A 23276-nucleotide genomic window follows, 5' to 3' on the forward strand; every position below is an offset into this window, starting at 1 on the left:
ACCAGTCAGAACAGTGATGACAAAGGGAGTGGCTGGCATCGGGAAAACAGTCTTAACACAGAAGTTCACTCTGGACTGGGCTGAAGACAAAGCCAACCAGGACATCCAGTTCACATTTCCATTCACCTTCAGATAGCTGAATGTGCTGAAAGAGGAAGAATACAGCTTGGTGGAACTTGTTGATCGCTTCTTTAGTGAAACCAAAGAAGCAGGAATCTGCAGGTTTGAAGAGGTCATGTTCATCTTTGACGGTCTGGATGAGTGTCGACTTCCTCTGGACTTCCATAACACTAAAATCCTGACAGATGTTACAGAGTCCACCTCAGTGGATGTGCTGCTGACAAACCTCATCAGGGGGAAACTGCTTCCCTCTGCTCACCTCTGGATAACCACACGACCTGCAGCAGCAAATCAGATCCCTCCCGAGTGTGTTGACATGGTGACAGAGGTCAGAGGATTCACTGACCCACAGAAGGAGGAGTACTTCAGGAAGAGATTTAGAGATGAGGAGCAGGCCAGCAGAATCATCTCCCACATCAAGACATCACGAAGCCTCCACATCATGTGCCACATCCCAATCTTCTGCTGGATCACTGCTACAGTTCTCGAGGACATGTTGAAGACCAGAGAGGGAGGAGGGCTGCCCAAGACCCTGACTGAGATGTACATCCACTTCCTGGTGGTTCAGTCCAAAGTGAAGAACATCAAGTATGATGGAGGAGCTGAGACAGATCCACACTGGAGTCCAGAGAGCAGGAAGATGATGGAGTCTCTGGGAAACCTGGCTTTTGAGCATCTGCAGAAAGGCAACCTGATCTTCTATGAATCAGACCTGACAGAGTGTGGCATTGATATCAGAGCAGCCTCAGTGTACTCAGGAGTGTTCACACAGATCTTTAAAGAGGAGAGAGGACTGTACCAGGACAAGGTGTTCAGCTTCATCCATCTGAGTGTTCAGGAGTTTCTGGCTGCTCTTCATGTCCATCTGGCATTCATCAACTCTGGAGTCAACCTGCTGGTAGGTGAACAAACAACATCAACACGTTTCTACCAGAGTGCTGTGGACAAGGCCTTACAGAGTCCAAATGGACACCTGGACTTGTTCCTCCGCTTCCTCCTGGGTCTTTCACTGCAGACCAATCAGAATCTCCTACGAGGTCTGCTGACAGAGACAGGAAGTAGCTCACAGACCAATCAGGAAACAGTGGAGTACATCAAGAAGAAGATCAGTGAGAATTTTTCTGCAGAGAGAAGCATCAATTTGTTCCACTGTCTGAATGAACTGAATGATCGTTCTCTAGTAGAGCAGATCCAACAGTACCTGAGTTCAGGAAGTCTCTCCGCAGATAAACTGTCTCCTGCTCAGTGGTCAGCTTTGGTCTTCATCTTACTGTCATCAGAAAAAGATCTGGACATGTTTGACTTGATGAAATACTCTGCTTCAGAGGAGGCTCTTCTGAGGCTGCTGCCAGTGGTCAAAGCCTCCAATAAAGCTCTGTACGTGCACACACAACTATCCAGATTAAATGGAGTTTATATTCATATACCATTGTTTCTAATATATTTCTTATGTATTGCTGATTCCTCTTCAGACTCAGTGGTTGTAACCTGTCAGAGAGAAGCTGTGAAGCTCTGTCCTCAGTTCTCAGCTCCCAGTCCTCTAGTCTGAGAGAGCTAGACCTTAGTAACAACGAGCTGCGGGATTCAGGAGTGAAGCAGCTGTCGGCTGGACTGAAGAGTCCACACTGCAGACTGGAAACTCTCAGGTTATTCTACCTTTATTAATAAAAGATTACTACCTAAGTTCTTTTTTTCTTAATTTATCAATCATTAAATGGACTGTCTGAATATCCTTTTTAGGTTGGGTGGCTGTAACCTGTCAGAGAGAAGCAGTGAAGCTCTGTCCACATTCCTCATCTCCCAGTCCTCTAGTCTGAGAGAGCTGGACCTGAGTAACAACAACCTGCAGGTGTTTGACCTGAAGAAATACTCTGCTTCAGAGGAGGCTCTTCTGAGGCTGCTGCCAGTGGTCAAAGCCTTCAACAAAGCTCTGTACGTGCACACACAACTATCCAGATTAAATGTGGTTTTTCTTCATTCAGAAAAATTGCTTTTGTTTTCTTATGTATTGCTGATTCCTCTTCAGACTGAGTGGCTGTAACCTGTCAGAGAGAAGCTGTGAAGCGCTGTCCTCAGTTCTCAGCTCCCAGTCCTCTAGTCTGAGAGAGCTGGACCTGAGTAACAATAACCTGCAGGATCCAGGAGTGAAGCAGCTGTCGGCTGGACTGAAGAGTCCACACTGCAGACTGGAAACTCTCAGGTTAATGTTCAGTTATTCTGAGATGTTATTTTCTTTGTATGTTAATTATTCAGTGGACTGACTAAATTGATTGATTTATGTTTTCCTCCGTGGGTGCTCACAGGCGCATGCCCTTAAAAAAAAAAAAAAAATTAAAAAAAAAAAGTAGTCAAAATGTTTTTGCATTTCAGAACCTTAGGAAAGGGACAGCGGCCGACATGAACACACACGCCTATTAACTCGATAATAAAGCCGTAAAGTAGGCTATCATCTCAGGACAGCGCCAATTCTTACAAATACAGATAGGATTGGAGATGAAAAGTTTAACTGACACGTAACCGCGATCAGCTTCCTGGGAAATTAAGAATTAATGCCAACGACATAACCAATCACACTATGACAGACGCTCCACTTAGCACCAACTGCAATGTTTAATTTTAAATGAATGTAGCCTACTGGCAGTCTGGCACACGTGGGTATAAATCCTACATAAAAAATCCTTCTAGCTTAAATAAAGAGAAATATATTTCTTATAAAAATAAACTAACGCAGATCATAAGAAATGGCAAAAGAAGCCATTACGCTGAACTCTTACAAGCGTCACAGGGGGACTGCAGGAGGTCATGGAATGTGTTAAATGAAGTCCTCAACAGGAGACATAAACCTACTACTCTACCTGACTTTGGTGATGCCATAGCTGATTTTGTACGGAGTTTTAATAATCATTTTGCCTCAATAGGTGTAAATCTGGCTAAGAAGATAAATCAACCCCAGGGTGTCACCTTCAAACATTTTCTTTCTGGTAGCTACATTAACTCCTTTTTCATGATACCGACAGATAGTACTGAGCTCCTCAGGATAATTTTGGACTTGAGGAGCTCGTACACCGCTGGTGTAGATGGAATATGTAGTAAGATCATGAAAGCCATTGCAAATGTCATTGTAGAGCCACTGGCTCACTGCATCAACCTTTCTTTACTTACTGGCACTGTACCTAAAATGACAAAAATTGCTAAGATAATTCCAATTTTCAAATCGGGCGACAGAAATGATATGAACAATTACCGGCCCATATCAATTCTACCCACCATCTCCAAAGTAATGGAGAAAGTAGTATACACCAGACTCAGTGGCTATCTTCATAAACTAGATATTCTTGTTCCCTCTCAATACGGTTTTAGAAAAAAGAATACAACCTCTATGGCAATACTCGACCTAATAGAACAAATAAATGACTGCATTGAAGAGGGAAAATGTGGTGTTGGTATTTTCTTTTTTTCTTCTTATTATACAAATACAAATTGCATCACTATGGTATCAGAGGTCTAGCACTTAAATGGTTCAGAAGTTATTTATACGAGAGGGAACAGTATGTCCATGTCTATGATCATAACTCTACTTGTCAGCCCATGATCTTTGGGGTCCCCCAGGGTTCCATTTTAGGCCCACTATTATTCTTCTACTTATCTACTTCTACTTCAAATTGTGAATTTCGCCAGCTGTCTCATTTTGATGCAGACAGACGCTGTGTGCACGGAGGGGAGGGGCTGGCTGTGTGTGTGTGTGTGTGTGTGTGTGTGTGTGTGTGTGTGTGTGTGTGTGAGAGAGAGAGAGTGAGACGCGTGAGAGATGGAGGGTGAGCAGGGAAAGGAAATGCAGCTGAATGAATACGCTGCATGTTTTAAATGGCGTTAAAAAAATAATAATAACGAAATGCAATATGTGGCAGCCGGTGTTGATTGTATAATGCACCGCCACAAATTAGTCTATGTGTGGGAAACACTGGTCATTCTCACAGAATCACAAACAATGTTTTACTCTGAGGTTACGTCTCTCACCTTAAATCTGATGTCTCCCTTATTAAAACAACCATTGTTTGTAATTGTTTTCGTATGTTATTCTGATTCCTCTTCAGGCTGAGTGGCTGTAACCTGTCAGAGAGAAGCTGTGAAATTCTGTCCTCAGTTCTCAGCTCCCAGTCCTCTAGTCTGAGAGAGCTGGACCTGAGTAACAACAACCTGCAGGATTCAGGAGTGAAGCAGCTGTCGGCTGGACTGAAGAGTCCACACTGCAGACTGGAAACTCTCAGGTTAGTGTTCAGTTATTCTGAGATGTTATTTTCTTTGTATGTTAATTATTTAGTGGACTGACTAAACAAGATTAGAAGAGTGAATGAGTTTGGAGTATATTCAGGTTACAAACTAAACATATCTAAAACACAAATTCTCATGTTTTACTGCTCTCCAAATCAAGAATTAAAGGAACTAAAATTAAATTGGAAAGTGAAATCAATTCAATATTTGGGTATAAACATAACCAAAAACTTGTCAAAGATATACCGAAATAACTATGAAGATATTGATAACAACATAAGGAGAGATATTGAAAACTGGTCAACTTATCCGATGAGTTTTATTGACAGGATTACCGCAGTGAAAATGAACATTTTGCCACGTTTATTAGATTTGTTTCAATCCTTGCCAGTGAGTATACCACAGGTCCAGTTCCATAGCTGGGATAAATTAATATCTAGATTTATATGGGAAGGCAAAAGACCAAGAATACGATATACCACTCTCCAGCTGCCTAAAGACAAGTGGGTACTGGCACTTCCAAACCTAAGGGAATACTTCCATGCAGCACAATTATGTCCACTTATCTACTGGTGCAATAACTAATATCAGAATCAGAAAGGGCTTTATTGCCAAGTACGTTGCACATACGAGGAATTTGTCATGGTGTTGTTGGAGCATGTCACACATTCAAATATAAGAAGGATAAAAAGAATATAAACAATATAAGTATAAACATATACACACAGAATGTATTAATAACAATAAAATAAATTTAAATAAATAGTAAAATAAGTTAAACAGTATTAAAAAGGAATGCTACAGCAGAGTAGGTACAGTGGCATGAGGAGCCAGAGGAGAAGTTTGGAGAGAGTCAGGGTGGGTTCCGGGCCTTGTTAATAAGGCTAGTGGCGGAGGGGAAAAAACTGTTTATGTGGCGTGAGGTTTTGGTCCTGATGGACCTCAGCCTCCTGCCAGAGGGGAGTGGCTCAAAGAGCTTGTGTCCGGGGTGGGAGGGGTCAGCCACAATCTTTCCAGCACGCTTCAGAGTCCTGGTGGCGTATAGGTCCTGGAGCGGCGGCAGATTGCAGCCAATCACCTTCTCAGCTGACCGAATGACACGCTGCAGCCTGCCTTTGTCCTTGGCAGTGGCAGCAGCGTACCAGATGGTGATGGAGGATGTGAGGATGGACTCAATGATGGCTGTGTAGAAGTGCACCATCATTGTCTTTGGCAGGTTGAATTTCTTCAGCTGCCGCAGGAAGTACATCCTCTGTTGTGCTTTCGTGACGAGGGAGCTGATGTTCAGCTCCCACTTGAGGTCCTGGGAGATGGTAGTTCCCAGGAAGCGGAAAGACTCCACAGTGTCAATTGTGGAGTCACAGAGGGTGATGGGGGCAGGTGGGGCTGGGTTCTTTCTGAAGTCCACAACCATCTCCACTGTCTTTAGAGCATTGAGCTCTAGATTGTTTTGGTTGCACCAGGTCACCAGGTGGTCAGCCTCCCACCTGTAATATGTAGCTTGATGGAAAGAAATCGAAATACCTGCGTCTGGGCCCCTGATTCAACCACTTATAGGGCAAAGAGAAATCCCTGCCCATATTAAAGATGGGGAAGAATTAGACTCAATAACAAAATTCACCCTGGAAACGTGGTATTCCATTATTAAACAGCTGAAAGTGGGAAGGGAACTTCCCAGAACAGTGTCGATTCTGTATACTTGTTTGGTGGAAGCTAAAAATTATTCAACATTATGGGCCCTATTTTAACGATCTGAAACGCAGGTATCAAACGCCAAACGCAAGTAGCTTTGTGGGCGGATCTCGGGCGCTGTTGCTATTATACCGGCGGGATAAATGACTCTTGCGCCCGACGCAAATCTAAAATGGGGTGGTCTGAAGTAGCTACATTACTCATAGGTGTGGTTTGGGCGTAACATGCAATAAACCAATCAGAGCATTATCTCACATTCCCTTTAAAAGCAGGCACGCTTGTTCCATATCGGATTGCTATTATAATGGCGGATTTGCTAGGCGCACGCTCTTAATACATCCATGGGCGCACGCCAGGAGTGGTTCATAGCCGAGGAGACACACGTTTGCTATTGATATTTCTTTTTGACAAAATGTAAATAAAGAAATGTCACAAAAACATACTTTCCGATGTTTTGGGCTCACTCTCACTGAATCACGAGGTTATGAATGCATGGTGATATTTTTGCAATGTAGTCTAACATTAGACCGGGATTACCTCACTATAGACGATGCAGCTCTTCTGTGTCTCCTCTCCCGTGCTGCTGCTGGGGCATTTGGGTTAAGTGGCATCGGCATATGCAGTTCAACATCACATCTCCTTAAGTCCTCTAATATTTCCTCATTTATGTCATCAACACATCCATGATTCATGGAAATGTTGTGTAAAACAAGGTCATATGTTTCCTTGTATTTATGTATGGATTGCAAAAATTGGGAACTGCTGGATCCGTGAGATGAGAGAAGCAAAGTGTATGCGCGGTGACACTCTACATTACGGCCAAGCATGCGCCCTTAAAATAGCATCTGAATAACGCGCCACTGACTTTAGACTAGGTTTTTCCTGGTCTGTGGCGGAATTGTTTTCTGAAACTGCAAAATAGCACTAGGGAACGTTTGCACCGCAACACGCCTCCTCTTTTTGCTGAACCGCCCCCGGGAGCGCAAGTTCATTCCCTAATTTACCGACGTGAGTCTGTGGAGGGAAAAGTCTGCTGTGCGTCGGGTGCAAAATAGGAATGATACATGCGTCGGTGTACAAAGTCAATTGCGCTGGGTGCAAGATAGGGCCCTATATGTCAAAACTAAGTGGGAAAAAGAACTGAATGAAGAGATCCCGGACAAGATGTGGTATGAGATGTGGAAAGTACACCAGACAACTACACAGTCACACGGATGGAGAGAATTCACTTGGAAAAACCAAATTAGTTTTTTCATCACGCCCAAGATTACTAGTAAACACATGAATACTCAACAACCCTGCTGGAGACAATGCAATCATATGGATCCGAATCATACACGTGTTTTGGAGCTGCAGGAAAATACAACATTTCTGGAATCGTATACACTCTGTGTTATGTGAGGTACTAGGTTACAACATCCCCCAAACCTGTCTAGTTAATATACCTGGGATACTTGGAAAGATCTGTGCATAAAGGAGACCAATATTTGGTCAAGATTCTACTTGTGCAAAAAAGGCCATCACTAAGAACTGGCTCCAGACTGATGCACATGAACACAGACAATGGCTGATCACTATCAGTGACATTCAAATGATGGAGAAACTCACATATAGATTAAAAACTATGGAAGACTCATTTTCTAAAGGCTGGGATACATGGCTAATGTACTTGGCAAAAAAGAGACATAAGTGTAAAATATTGCTTGCAGTGTTTCCCACAGATTCGAAAGCAATTTGTGGCGGTGGCGGCAGTGGGGGGGATACTTATTTTCGGACATGTTGTTGGATGCTGTCCTCCTCTCCTACTTCAATGCCTAACGAATCTATCTCTTTCTTTCCCTGACCCGGTCTTTCACTGGTTGAAGCCTGAAAATATTGTAAACAAATTAATAACATAACTAATTACACTGGTTGGACCGTTGAGCTCTGTCTCAGACTGATACCTCCGGTTCAGGCTGGTTCTCCTCCTCAACACGTGCCTTTTTCAGTCGCGGAAAATACTTTTCAATACTCAACTGGATTGAAGCAGCAAACATTCAGTGTAAGAGTAAAAAATGACATAACATTATTTATAATACGTTTATTTGATTCACAGCTGCTATATAGTCTTTTGACCTCGACAACCCAACTGCATTTTACCGCAAACTTGCGACCAGTTAACTTTCTAAAGCAGGCACAATCGCTTGTTTGCTAAGAGTCGGGTCAGTGATTGTGAATGTGTGATTGTGTAAAGGTGTTCATGAGATAGATACCAACCTTTCATGAACTTGTGAATTTCGCCAGCCGTCTTCTCCCCTTGATGGAGACAGACGCTGTAACTCTCACCTTAACCCTAAACATAACAATTGCCGCGCTGCCTGGAAGGCGACGTTGTAGGCTAAAAACACCAAACACCGCACGGTGGGAGGAGGTGTGTGTGTGTGTGTGTGTGTGTGTGTGTGTGTGTGTGTGTGTGTGTGTGTGTGTGTGTGTGTGTGTGTGTGAGCGAGACAAAAGTGACAGAGAGACAGAGGAGAGCAGGGAAAGGAAATGCAGAAGAACGTGTTTTAAATAGCGTTTAAAAAAAAAATTGTTGTTAGTGAGGCGCACCGCCACACATTAGTCTGTGTGGGAAACACTGGCTTGTATGTAATGTATAATGTCCCCCAACAGGCACTGTTCTCCCTTAATTTCTCAACTTCCATCCTTTACTTTGTATTGTTCTTTCCATCTTTAACTATACCTAAAAAAAGCAATAAAGGAAAGTTAAAAAAAATAAATAAAAAAAGGAGTGAATGAGGTTTAGAAGTCCTCTAGTCTGAGAGAGCTGACTCAGGAGCTTGTCAACATTGTAATGTCTTGATTCACAGCACATAAACTTGACTTGGATATACAGTTAGGTCCAAATGTATTTGGACAATGACAACATTTTGTTATTTTGGCTCTGGATTTGAAATCAAACAATGATTATGTGCTTACAGTGCAGACTCTCAGCTTCAACATGAGAGTATTCACAGCTATGTTGAATGGACTATGCAGGAATTATGTTTGGACCCCATATTTAAGGGGACAAGTATTTGGACAAGAGGCTGCGTCTGTTTCTTTGTGTCTGCATGTATGAGTCAGGCAGAGGTGGAAAGAGTACTAGAATATTGTACTCAAGTAAAAGTACTGTTATTTTAAAGACATTTTACTCATTTAAAAATACATTTGTACAAATGTAGTTAAGTCCAAAGTAAAAAGTAGGTCAGTATATATGTACTCTGAGTAAACGTTACTGCGTTAAATGTTTAAAAGGTGAACAACATCATCAACATGACCCCTTAAGTTGTACGTATGGCTGATTCTGTGTTATTAATGGAGCTGGGCGCACATATAGGAGACTCATTTCCACTCTGACAGTCATAAGTGAATGTAGAAATGCTCAGCTGTTTGCACGGTCAATGAGAAGAACTACAAACAAGTGCAACTTCACTGACTGGTGAGGTTCTGCAACAGAACAAAATAACAATCAGTCATTCTCACAGAATCACAAACAATGTTTTACTCTGAGGTTACGTCTCTTACCTTAAATCTGATGTCTCCCTTATTAAAACAACCATTGTTTGTAATTGTTTTCTTATGTATTGCTGATTCCTCTTCAGACTGAGTGGCTGTAAGCTGTCAGAGAGAAGCTGTGAAGCTCTGTCCTCAGTTCTCAGCTCCCAGACCTCTAGTCTGAGAGAGCTGGACCTGAGTAACAACGAGCTGCAGGATTCAGGAGTGAAGCAGCTGTCGGCTGGACTGAAGAGTCCACACTGCAGACTGGAAACTCTCAGGTTAGTGTTCAGTTATTCTGAGATGTTATTTTCTTTGTATGTTAATTAGTTAGTGGACTGACTAAACAAGATTAGGTAAATATCGTATCATATTTGTGACATCGGGTTTTTAACCATAAAAGAGTCACGGAAAACCTAATGTGTCACAATAAGAAAAATTATAATGATCTGGTGTCTCATTTATAAAACTGTGCGTAGGATCCTTACTAAAAGTGTACGTATGCCCAAAAGCCAAAAATGGCGTATGGCAAAAAAAAATTCAGATTTACAAAACCGTGCGTACGCACATCTGTAAGCAATGTTCCCTTTATAAAGCACAGATTACCCACAAGTGTGCGTACGTGAATCAGCCTCTTATCCCGCCCTGTACACACCCATTTTTAACCATAAATAGTCAATGCAAAGCACCTCATGAATGCTGATCAGTATGTTAATGACCCTGGCAGGTGTTCTTTCGTTACACCGAATCATGATGACTGGCGGAGAAAAAGCAAAAAACTTCTCAGACGTTCAGGAATTGCTGCAAATTGAATTATAATTTCGGCCTGTTCTTGCACAGGGTAGGGAAACCTGATCTATAGACTACATATATTAATAATACGTCCAAAACGGCAGGCATTACGGTACTCGGGGACAGCTTCGATATACCAGACCTATAGGATAAGATTTAACAGAACTATATATTATATCCAAACATGCCTTAGTGATAAAGTTGAAGATTATATATAATATTTATTTAAAAAAAACACTTAGCTTAGCTTTAGGGAATCGAAATCGGCTAGCCTATTAGCCAGTCATTGTCGTGGTCCCTGAAGTCTCTTTCTCTCCTGATTCTTCCATTGGGGGTTAGTCCTCCTGCAGGGCCAGCAGTGCCATCATGCAGCATGATGGCACTGCTGGACGAGGACATTAAGTGTAACGATTGCGCGAGAGCTTAATTTAAGATTTGAGTTGGAGGTTTTTATGGAACAATTATTACTCAGTACAATCGCTAATAATACTGCTGGATTTAATCATAATCATAATAATAAATTGAATTTGTATAGTGCTTTTCAAGGACTCAAAGTCGCTTTACAGGGCAAGGTAGAAAACAAAATAAAACACAACAAAAGATTCAGGCACAGATGAAAAGGGAGGGGGGCGTGGGGCTACGGATAGACAGAGGTGAAGAGATGGGTCTTGAGGCGGGACTGGAAGATGGTGAGGGTCTCAGAGGTGCGGATCTCTTGGGGGAGGGAGTTCCAGAGCCTGTGAGCTGCCCTGGAGAAGGCTCTGTCCCCAAAACTGCAGTTGGACTTGTGGATGGAGAGGAGACCAGCTGAGGTGGATCTGAGGGACCGTGAGGGTTGGTAGGGGGAGAGGAGGTCAGTGAGGTATGAGGGGGCCAGATGGTGGAGGGCTTTGTAGGTGAGGACCAGGATTTTGTAGGTGATCCGGTGGGAGACTCTCTAGTCTGAGAGACTCAGGATGTGTACGGGGTTTTCACTTTGGCAAGCTGTTTTATCATTTAATAGCTGACTGGATATATATTACAGATATCATAATTAAATTCTCCCTAACATTTCAGATAATCACAACCTCATTCTTCCTGAGCACATTTTTTCTTTTAAGTTCCTTCTGTATACAGGTAGGGAGGATGAGCTGCCTATCAGGTTTCATTTCATCAAATTTGATTAAAACAGTTTGGTCGCCGAAAAGCTCTTGTTCAGTGTTCGTTAGCACCTTGTCAACCAAAGCTAGTGTTAGCTGGTAAATAAAGGGAAAGTCTGTCGGTTTGTACATGCAGATGAATGGCGTCCAGGAGGTCCACGTTTACCTGACCGTAACTCTCCGCTGGGTGACGTGGAAAGAGTACCAGAATATTGTACTCAAGTACAGTTACTTTAAATAAATGTTATTAAAGTAAAAGTACTTGTGTACAAAGATTAATGACTAAAACTGTATTCGCACAAATACAGAGATATGCAGACGCAGAGCTTACAGTATTATAAAGTTGCATAAACCGTACGTTGATACTGTTTTATTAATCTCAATTATTGTGGAACTGGACACACATACAGGAGCCTCACGTTCACACCCACAGTGAGATATAAGTGGATGTTGAAATGCAAACCGGACAGACAACAGCAGCTCTCCCACTGTTTCTCTGTCACTAACTGATGAACTCTGGTTCATGCTTAAACCTACATTGTGTAAGAATTTCTCCCATCTACCGGTGAAATTGTATATGACAACCAACTGAATATTACTTTCTAGCCCCTCCCATTCCGAGCGCGTTGTAACTCCTACGGTGGCCGTATTATTCCAAGAAGTACGACTTCGTTCGTGAGTGTTCCTGCCGCCTTAAAGGAACACGCCGACTTATTAGGAATTTAGCTTATTCACCGTAACCCCAGAGTTAGACAAGTCGATACATACCCTTCTCATCTCCGTGCATGCTGTAAGGCTGTCTGACGGTTCCAGCGGCATCAGGCCAGCACAGATCATGCAGGTGAATGGTTCCAGTAATCCTACTGCTCCCAATAAGTGACAAAATAACGCCAACATGTTCCTATTTACATGTTGTGATTTGTATAGTCACAGCGTGTACAAAAAACAACGTAACATGAGACCCAGCCATCTTCTAACCGTAAACAAACCGGGAACTATATTCTCAGGCGGAAGAATATAGTACTTGGGCGGAATGATTTGCTTTGCAGCAAACCTGTCTGAGAATATAGTTCCCGGTTTGTTTACAGTTTATTGTGTGTTTATTCACATTTTAAAGGGATAAATCGCCATTTCACCATCTCGTGCGCAATGGAGTTTGTCAACAAATGCGGGGGGACGGGGGGAGTGGACTTACTGGAGCGTTGGCATATGGCAGGCAGAGAGCATTTCTATATGTTTCTCTGTCCTGTTCTTCACATCAGTGAGGCTTTCTTCTCTTGTTCCAACAAAGTGAATACATGACGAAGTGACTGGAACACTGGATCACCTCTCACGGTGGATTCTCAACGTCCTGGGTGTTTTTGAGAGACAGCTGTTTTTTTTTAATCACTACACGCGGTTCACAACACATGGTTAGTTAGCGTAGTTAAACACTACTCACAGTGAAATTACGTGTCCTGTTTTTATTTCACGCATACTATCTGCTTTGAGTGAGTGAAACTATGGGCTGAGCTCTGTTATCTTAGAGCTGTTTGTTTTGGAGGCGAAGTGGAAGAGTGTGTCACGGAGGATAATGGGTGCCATATGAGTAACACTGTTAAGCACATGATTTTTAAATAATAAAATAATTAATATTTAGTGTTTAATAAGTAGGCTAATTGTTAAATGTAGTACAGAGTCTGTAGTCTTTCTCCATTACGTGAGTTGTCTGCCAGGGAAATCACGACACATATGATTACGTTTATGTTACAAGCTAGACAATCCTTTTTCATCATTGACGCGAGGAAAAGTATCCTAGACGTCGTTCTAGCGTTACGCACAACCATGCTATAGTTAGCCAAGTAACTATAAAACTTTGAATTTTACACAAATAGGCAGAATTACCTTTTGAGAAGAAAGCAGGCAACTTTGGCATCCCTTTTAAAATCCTTGCTCCTTATGAGATCTTTCCATCTTGGAAAAGCCACTCCAATATTAACTTTGGTCTTGTTGCTTTGCCTGTCGCATTGTCGTTTTAATTCTCTTTTTAACTTGCTTGGCGACTCCGTTACATGTCCTAGAGAATAGGCGTCCATCTTCAACAGGTTTTCAAATCTGCTGACAGTCGTGAGTAATTTCCCCCTTCCTCCCTGGCATTCGTCACGGTGCCACTGAGTGTAAGAGAGTGAAAGGAAGAGGTATGTCCCTCTTTGGCTAATGTATTTTAAAGATGGAGGCGCAACATGGCGGCCGTCATTTGAGCGACTCGCTCGTATGTATTCTGAATGATTCTGAATGGCAGATTCTACGCGTACGAGAATACTTTGATTGGTTGGTGGAAGTAATTACACATGAATGAGCACATATTTGTGAAAGAACAAAGGGGTTTTTGCTAAGAATCAACTCAAAAAATTACACAATGGAGCTTTAATGGAGGATCTGAGTGAAGGTGTATGAAGTTGATTCTGACTTTGTTTCTTCCTGCAGGACGGACCATGGTGGACTGCAGTGGTTGAGACCTGGTCTGAGGAAGTGTGAGTGTGTTTAAAGTTTGATTCATGAGAACTCAGCTGCATGTTACACTAGATTTTTACATTTTCTTGACTGAAGTCTGATGACGATCAGTCAGGATCTGTTTTCTGTCAGTGTGGCTGAAAAGATGTTAGAACTCAATCAATCAATTTAAAATCCACAAACTGAACAAAGTGATCCAACAGAACTAATAAATATATTGTATTAACAGTCTAGCCAACAGAAAGCTAACTTTGTTTCTTTTGACTGTCACTGATATCAGAGAAGAGCGTTGTTGCCTTCAAGTGCTGCTTGTAAACTCGTACTTCTGACATATAAGTTGATGAGTTTTCTTCTCCGGATGTTTTTAATAAATCAGTGTTTAAAAACCTACAAGCCATGAACACAACATGACAGTTGATATCTAAAAGATGTAGAATAAAGTGAGTTGAGGTGGATTTACCTTCCAGTTCCTCCCTGAATGGAGACCTGGGACCAGATGTACGACACATACGCACAAATACCACAAATACTTTCACACGTAAACTGGTATTTCTATAAACAGAAGGTGTGAACGTCACACTGACTTCAGACCAGCGTACACATAGTTTTAGAGCCAGCTGCAGGTGATCAGGTGGAAATGGAAAACAGGCTGAGAGACAGAATCTTAATAATAAAACTTGTTGTTGAGATTCTGTGTTTTCAGTCTATACAGCTGTAAATCTGTAAATCACCATCAGATGTATTTATAAACTAAATGAATTGTTATAACTGGATTGTTGAAGTTAAAGTTTGTTAAACAGTATTCACAGCTGAATATGAAAGTTTAAATGATTTTCTTTCAGTAATTGTCAGTAAAGTTGTTAATAAATCAACAGATGATAACCTGCAGCTGTATTGTGTCTTGTTCTCTCCATCAGATGTCTGTAAACTGGAACTGGACACAAACACAGTAAACAGAAACCTCAAACTGTCTGACAACAGGGAGGTGACACATGTGGAGGAGTATCAGCCATATCCTGATCATCCAGACAGATTTAACTTCTGGCCTCAGCTGCTGTATAGAAATGGTCTGACTGGTCGCTGTTACTGGGAGGTCGAGAGGAGAGGATGGGTTGATATAGCAGTGAGTTACAGAGGAATCCGCAGGAGAGGAGGCAGTTATGACTGTGGGTTTGGAGGGAATAATCAGTCCTGGAGTCTGATCTGCTCTGATGATGGTTACTCTGTCAGGCACAATAAGATAGAAACAGTCCTTACTTCCTCCTCTGTCTCTGGTAGAGTAGCAGCATATGTGGACTGTCCTGCTGGCACTCTGTCCTTCTTCACAGTCTCATCTGACTCACTGATCCACCTCCACACCTTCAACACCACATTCACTCAAACTCTTTATCCTGGGTTTAGGGTCGGGTCTGGTTCTTCAGTGTCTCTGTGTCCTCTGCAGGACTGAGAGTCTCTCCTGTGGACAGAAACACTGACTGAAGATCAGCTGCTGAAATCAAAGTTCAGTCTGTTCACTATCACACACTACAGACCAAACATGAATATTTTTGCCAATAAATCACATGTCAATTTAAACATTCAAGCCCGTCTATCTCTTTGCTCCTTTTCACACAGAATCCGAAATTTTCACTTGTGTAGTCTTCCACAACTGTTTAGGTTTCTGCAGATTTCGGATGCCGATTGAAAACAAGCCAACCGCTAAAACGACTTTTGTTTAATGTAATCAATAGATTCTCTCAGACATCAATCTCTGTTCATGGGTATCGATCCATTAGACCTCGCAGCATAGTGTCCTCTTTGACAAACAATATACAGATTATAAAGACAAGACCTGGGGAAGTACAGCAGTTAAACTGTCTGTCTGCACTTCATGAATTACTGTTTTACTTGTACTTCACTTTGTTTTGTGTTAGTTTTTAATATGTATTATCTTGTATGTTTTTATGTAAAGCACATTATGATTCTATCTGTTAAGTGTTCTTTAAATAAAGCTATGTTGAATTAATCAGAAAACAGCAACGATTCATAAGAAAAACTTAAATTCATGTTTAACAATTTTGTTTTGTGATTCATCCATCCTCTTTATATGTTTGTAAAAACACTGAAATATATGTTGCCATGTTTTGCTGGCTGTACTCTGCATTTTGCTTGATGGAAGATGGGGGTCTAAGTGCTGCATTTTGTACCATGTGTTGTGTATTGGATTTGTGGTGTTATGCCCCTGGAGGCCAGGATGAGCATATCATGCTCTCACCTATACACACCTGCAAGCTATAATCACTCTGATGTTCCCTTTGTGTCACTACACCCTGAGGAAAGCTCAAGCCGACACCTGTTGGTGTGTTTTTAATGTCTTGCCCTATTTAATAAAGGCCTTCTTATCACTATTTGTAACCAACATTGAGTGCCTGGACCTGATTTTTTATGACTTTCTTGGTCATAATTCTTCTTCCTTTGTTATGTTTAACAATGTTTACACATGCCTGTAAGTCCAGCAACATTATACTGTTAGATTTATAATGGAGTTTGGTGGGGGGGAGATGGAACTAAACAGACGTGTTTTAGTGTTTATCGCGCAGCATTCAGGACCGTAATGGGAGAAGAAGATATTCATCTTGACCGGACAAGCAGTCGATACGTCCCGGCTGCTGCCCGGTGTCCTGTCCTGGAAATGTCTCTGGAGAAAAAGAATATTGTTTACGGCGGCGAGCTGAAGGAGAGCCGCATGAAGGTAGCCACAGTTAGCCACACTGGCTGGACCGGAAACAGGGAAGTTACCTTCAAAATAAAAGAGCAACACGAAGGGTGAGTAAGGTTTATAAATACTCACCATAACAGGGCCGTCCAAACCCAGTTTACTATGCAAGAGTTTGGTACAGATACAGTTCCATGTCATGAATTCAAGTAGAATTAAAGTAATAAGTTTGGACTAAATGAGGCTTTTCCGCCTTTAATGGACAGGACAGGTGAGAAAGGGGAGAGAGAGGGGGAAGACATGCAGGAAATCATCACTTCAGGTCGGAGTCGAACCTTGGACCTCAGCGTCGAGGCATAAACCTCTAAATATATGTGCGCCTGCTCTACCCACTGAGCCAACCCGGCAACGCAAATAAACAAATTAACCTCATTGATGGTTCTGCTGATCGTTTGTTTTTATGGTAGAAAATTACAATAAAACATGTTAAACACTATAACAAATATGTACAATAAACCTGTTTTAAATTCACTGATTAAAATAAATAAACTAAATTGTTGCTGATTAATGTTCTATGCATTAACTAGTTGTTTGAGTTTTGTGATTGTTTGTGTTTTTTGACCATCAAAAGAGTAGATGTTTTATTCTATGTATATTAAAAACGACTGCCTGCTGAAATAGGACTTCACCCGACGTGAAGACGCAGCAATACCTTCTTCATTTCACCAATTCCACTCGTCTGTGTAAAGATATTTGCCAATAAAAACAAATTTGATTCCTAATTAACGTATGTAATGTGTTACGGGGGTGCAGTCTTATTTCAGCAGTCTCTTCCAATGCCAAAATAAGACTGCACCCCCCTAACTCAGGATTGTAAAGTCTAACAATGACCCAATCAGCTTTACTTACATGTCATGACCTCTACTAAAAGTCCTAAAAAGATTGTCATCGTCAGCCTTTGCAATCCTGAGTTTTTCACATTACAGACGTTAAATATATATCTGAATTATTTTTATTGACAAGTATGTTTACACAGACGAGTGGATTTGGTGGAAAGAAATGTATTTCTCCGGCTCTGTGTACCTGCTGGCTGTGTATGTTAGGTTGTAGTACTAAAACATGTTGCAACCTGTGTTGGTGAATAGTAGTTTTATTTTGAATGTTCTGACAGGAAGTTTGTTTTATTCTCAGCAGCTTGACCGTGATGGTGAGAGGAGAGCGGTGGTGACTCTGCACATCGGGGCTTAAATGAAAGAGGATGCATGGAGATCTCAGACAGCTGGCAGGATTATTCATCCCCTTCTTCCACAGAGTGTCCTGTCTGCAGTCAGGTGAGTCCAACTGTCCCCTGTCCTGCTGCTGTTTGTTTAAATGTCCTCATGCCGCTCTGCAGTTTCTCATTCAGCCAGCAGCTGTACTGCAGGTGCAGCTTACCTAAAGTCTAACTTCACTATCAGCAGGAAGCATCTGCATTGAGGTTCAGAGAAAGGAATTCCCTCTGGCTGCATGCATTCTTCAGACCTCACACAGAGTATTCATTCACTTTTTATCCTTGGAATTAGTTCAATGTGTTGATGATGTTTTATTTTGTCATTCAAAGACAAATAAAAGACAAACCAGACAGAAGGAGAAACATGCTTTGAGATTTGATTTTATATTAATACAACAAGTGATCTTTGGTAGAGATAGAGAACATGTGTCTCCAGATGTGTGTGTGTCTGTATCACACACACATCTGAAGCTGGAGCTCCTGAGGTGGTCACAGAGATTTAAAGTCCTTGTTCAAGGACCAAACTGTGGAGGAGCTGAAGCAGAACATGACATCTGTATGTTCAACAGTCTGAGCAATGTCACGCACTAATGGAGCTCTGAATATCTGTTTCTTTGGAGGACGCTGATGCTAGTTAGTCTCTGTCAACACTGATTAAATCTCAAATTAATTCACTTTAATATTATATATGACAAAGAAAAATCCTCACAGTTTGAGAACCTGGAATCAGAGAATATTTGGGATTTATTCAAACAATAAAATATCTTTATTTGTATAGCACCTTTAAAAACAATAGTTTACAAAGTGCTTTGACAGAAGAAACAAAAGCACATACACATCAATACACATGTACACACCATTGTAATATTAAAACAGAAGATGGGGCAGCTTAAAGGACAGAAAAAGTTACAATTCAATAAACAAAATGAAATTAGCAGCTGATAGTGTCAAAAGACAATAAAAAGATGATAAAAAGACGGCATAACATATAGGCCGGGAGCCAGGTCCACTCCTCAGGATGTTTTTTGCTACCTTTTTTTCACTATTATTTCTTATTATCTTATACCTTGGGCCATCACAAGTTGATAACGACCCCCCCCAACTCGGCCCCGTTTGGTCTCAGGGGCCAAAAAACACCCTTTTTGGGAAAAGCTTTTGGCGGAATGATGTAATTGTGAATATTAAGGTACTGCAGCTACATAAATGGTCATATAACCCTAATATTGTGCATTGTGTATCCTGACACATAGGGGAAACTAGCAGAAATAGATTCTGGGGATTGCTGCATTTTTGCTGTCAAATATCACCCTCAACATACCCCAAAAGACAAAAAAATGTCTGTCCGCCTGACAAATTGTCATCAAAAGTGATCATTTTCAAGCATTTTATTATATCTACCACTGCCTCAAATGTACATGAAAAACTTCCCAAGTTTATAAGCTTCAATTTAAGCCCAAGATGACCTTTCTAGCTAGAGGATTACAGCTGGTATCACCAACGTTCTCCACTGTACCTCAAATCAGTTACACACATAAACACACTAACCCAGTGGTGTAGTCTAATGTATTGTAGTTGGTATACTGTAGCACTTCTTCTTTTTTTCTGGCTTAGAATGGGGGGGCATATAAAAGTGTGGGGTCTGGGTGTCCTCCCCCAGGGTTATTTTGAGCACCAAAGACTAATATCCTGCATTCTGATACACTTTTATGCACCAATTTATGGTGGGAATACCTTTATTTATCCTGTGAGAAGGAAAACACAGATGATATTCAAAATATATCAAAAATATAATATAATGGAATATAAAGCAGTAAGGGGCTTTCACATCAGGGACCTGAGCCTGGATCACAAGAGTTGACCCCAAAGCAACGAGGATGAAATAAGATAGGCTCCTTATATTAGTCTTAATGTGGTGAAGGGAGGATACTGGTGTTAGTGTAGGGCAGCATTGGGGCTCGGTCGCTACATACACACTACGCACTGCGCTCAGCGAGGAGCAGGTCAGTGAAAGATGAGAAAAGTTTCTCTGCATGTTCTGCAGTGTTAGTTTTGTTTGCTGTCACATTACTCAACCCCGTATTTGTGAATACAAATATCTGAAGTGAAAGTTCTGTCACAAAAATATATGTTGTTGCGTATCATAGCACATTTTTAAGTGGGTAGACTACATCACTGCACTAACCAACCAACACCCTAACCCTTCATGTCACATCCTGAAGTTATTCAGCAAAGACAATTTGGAGGTAACTTGATCTATTTTTCTGGTTATAGAAAGATATTGATTCTATTGGGAGATTGGTGTCCTGTATTTTTCTACATGTAAGGCACCCACTCTACTTGTAGGTTGATTCAAGTCAAACTCAGGGTCTGGGACATATTCTGCTGGGATCTGTGGAATAACCAGTAATTATGAAGTGAGCCAACGTCACAATGCCAGAAGAGGTGCCGTGCGCTATGATGTGCTGAATGCCCTGAAAAATGGCAAAACTCAAAAAGAGAAGTTCATCCGTGATCGACTTCAAACAAAAAAGGTCTTTTTCTTTGAACCCATCAAGAGGAACAGATTCAAGACAATGTCGTCTACCACACCTGAAAGGAAGCTTGTGGCATCAAACCAGAAAGTGATCCAGTACAAGGCCACAAGTGGGTTTATCTTTCAGATCTTCATCAAATCACAAGAACTTAAGTCACAAATTAGCATCTCTGACCTAATGACCTATCCCTTGACTCTGACGCCATACTCCATCTCAACAATCGATGGCTTTTTCGCAAAAAACATGCGCGATATACCACGGACAATGAAGACTATATCAGAGCACACCTTCAAAAGTCTACCTGCTGCAGCTGAAACAGTATTCAGCACAGACACTTACATTGACCGTCTTTATTCACCAAAATCAGCTGAGAGAGATCACAGAGATTGTGGTGAACATTTTATAGTTAATGGGCTGAATGTTCATCAACCCACTGATTGGAATGGTTTTCTCACAAATGATGAAAACAAAAAGGCACTCATTCATTTACTTCTGGATCACTGGAGCTCTCATGATATGATAGAAGACATCATCCGAAGGCCTGTCATTTTCATAGAGGCTGGTCAAGTTTTCAAGCAGTGACGGACTGGCCATCTGGAACTGGCCATCTGGAATTTGGGAAAATGCCAGAAGGGCCGCACCCCTATGGACCTCTATGGGCCACTACTGATAAAGTTATTTTATGCATGCAGCCGCAAGGTGCGTGGAAAGATTAACTCAAAAGGCAGAGTTACTAATTTACACACACACACACACACACACACACACACACTGGTTAATGATAAGAAACGGCGTCACTTCACTTTGTCTGTTGGAAGTTGAAGTTGAAGCTCCCTTTCTACACAGACCTGCTGAGGACAGAAGAGAGCTGCACACTGATGAAGTTCATGGCTGAAAGTTCAGTAAGTGGAGCTGTGATTGGTTGAGATGACGTCTTTGATTGTTGTGGTTGTTGTTATCTTCCATAAGATATCTTCTTTCAGACTATTGGAAAGAAAACATTTATTTTATTCCACTATGTCTGTCTGTGGATTTCTCCTCAGCCACTATCTGTAGAAGAATGTTTTACATTCTACTGTAATTTAATGGGAACTTGTTTTTAGCATGATCTTTTTACACATTAATCATTAATCAGCAGGTTTTAGTTGAGCTTTTCTTAATTCTACTGTCTGAGACACTTTTCTGTTGTACTTTCCTCTTTAGGTTTTTCTGTGTTAAAGAGGAGCTGAGCAGGAGAGACGACCTTTTAAAACGTTTCCTCGTGTGCTTCGAGTCTTCGCTGGAAAAACATCTCAAGTCCAAATTAAAGTCTCAAGGTGTGTTGACTTTAGTCAGTAATGGAACGGAAGAAAACCAGTTTACCGAAGGGAGGGAGGGGAAGATGAGGGGGGAGGAGAGGAGGGAGGATAGAGAGAGAGGGAGGGAGTGGGGGAGGAGAGGGAGGAGCGGGAGCAGAGAAAGAGGGAGTAGGAGAATGAGAGGGGAGGGGAAGATCAGGGGTGAGGAGAGAAGAGAGGTGAGAAGGGACGAAGGAGAGAGGGAGGAAAAGAAGGAGGAGGGATGGGAGAGGAAACCAGTTTACAGAAAGGAGGGAGGGGAAGATGAGGAGAGAGATAAGGAAGAAAAGAGGAGGAAAAGCAGATCAGACAGGAGTAGAATAGTTGGAGGGAGGACCTCCAGTGGTCACAGTGAGTAACTACACCTCCAGCTGATTTCTGCAGCTTCTTTGGTTTCTTCTTTTGAATCATCCAAATAGTCCTTTTTGGTTTTGTTTTGTAGTACATACAAGAAACAGCCTACAGCTCCGTGCTTTATAATAACTAAATGACATGCAGTGATTGTTTCACATTAAAAGACATAATTAATGCAGAATAAGATGGAAAAATAAACAGAGATGAAGTAATATTTCCACCGTGTTGTCCACGTTTATAGAGCCAGCATGAAACAACATGGTGAGAACACACGGGGTGAAGTATCCAGATGTGCTTTCTGTGTCCATCTTTAGAACAGTGTAGTTTTACCGGCAGACTCACGTCGGTAATATAGTTACGTAGCCGTGTCAGGGCAGTCGGATTCTGTGAGCACCGCGGCTGTCTTTTCCTAATTCCTTTTGAGTTATCCGTCACATCTTTCCTTGACCTCATGACTTTCAACATTGGGGTTAAGGAGAAGTGGTTAGGAAAGGACATAGGAGGTAATTATTTTGACTTTCGCCACACAAAGTGACATCCAGCTCTGATTTCTATGAAGCAGTTTAATCCTCCTAACAGCTCCATGAGGCCATCTAGTGGACTGATAGAAGTAGAGCAGCTGATGCAGCTCATCTTCTCTGTCCAATAACAAACCACTATTGATCCATGTGTTAGTAGTAACACATGGATAGTAGTTCCCCGAGTTCAGTCATGTTTTCTAACTGCTTCTTTAGTCTGAGCAACAGTCCAACAAGCCAAAAGAATTCAACTGACACTGATATGACACAGAGACAAGCAGCCAATCAGAGCACCAGCTGCTGATATTTGGCTTTTTCTTCAGAGAAATGATGTGAGGGATGAATGGGTGATGATGTGCTGATGAATGATTGGACTGCTGCTCTCAGTGTTTCCTCTCCAGATGAAGGTGTGGACTCTGCTATGAGTCAGTGTGAGGACAGAGAGGAGGGAGTCCCTCCCTCTAAAGCCACTCTGTGTGGGGAACATGACAGCCAGACCAAAGCTCAGAGGTGAGAGGACCATCTCTAACTGTCCACCACTCAG

The 23276-nt window shown here is 41.7% G+C and overlaps 1 protein-coding gene and 1 long non-coding RNA gene across 2 annotated transcripts in view; one reads left to right on the top strand and one right to left on the bottom strand.

Moving 5' to 3' along the window:
- The window catches only part of LOC116046776 (NACHT, LRR and PYD domains-containing protein 12-like), an 83834-nt gene that overhangs the window by 43982 nt on the left and 16576 nt on the right, over nucleotides 1–23276 (top strand). The window contains exons 10-12 of the mRNA XM_035996641.1: nucleotides 2153–2326; nucleotides 4221–4388; nucleotides 9708–9881. Coding sequence (XP_035852534.1) covers nucleotides 2153–2326; nucleotides 4221–4388; nucleotides 9708–9881 — 516 coding nt within the window. The remainder of the gene's footprint in view (nucleotides 1–2152; nucleotides 2327–4220; nucleotides 4389–9707; nucleotides 9882–23276) is intronic.
- On the bottom strand, nucleotides 864–21254 carry LOC118494129. The gene is made up of 3 exons (XR_004896191.1): nucleotides 20958–21254; nucleotides 12528–12533; nucleotides 864–873 (listed from the first exon to the last, which is right to left on the bottom strand). It is a non-coding gene; the product is annotated as an uncharacterized LOC118494129 (long non-coding RNA).

The sequence above is a fragment of the Sander lucioperca genome, chromosome 21 (genome assembly GCF_008315115.2).
Source record: "Sander lucioperca isolate FBNREF2018 chromosome 21, SLUC_FBN_1.2, whole genome shotgun sequence".
In the NCBI taxonomy this organism is placed as follows: domain Eukaryota; kingdom Metazoa; phylum Chordata; class Actinopteri; order Perciformes; family Percidae; genus Sander; species Sander lucioperca.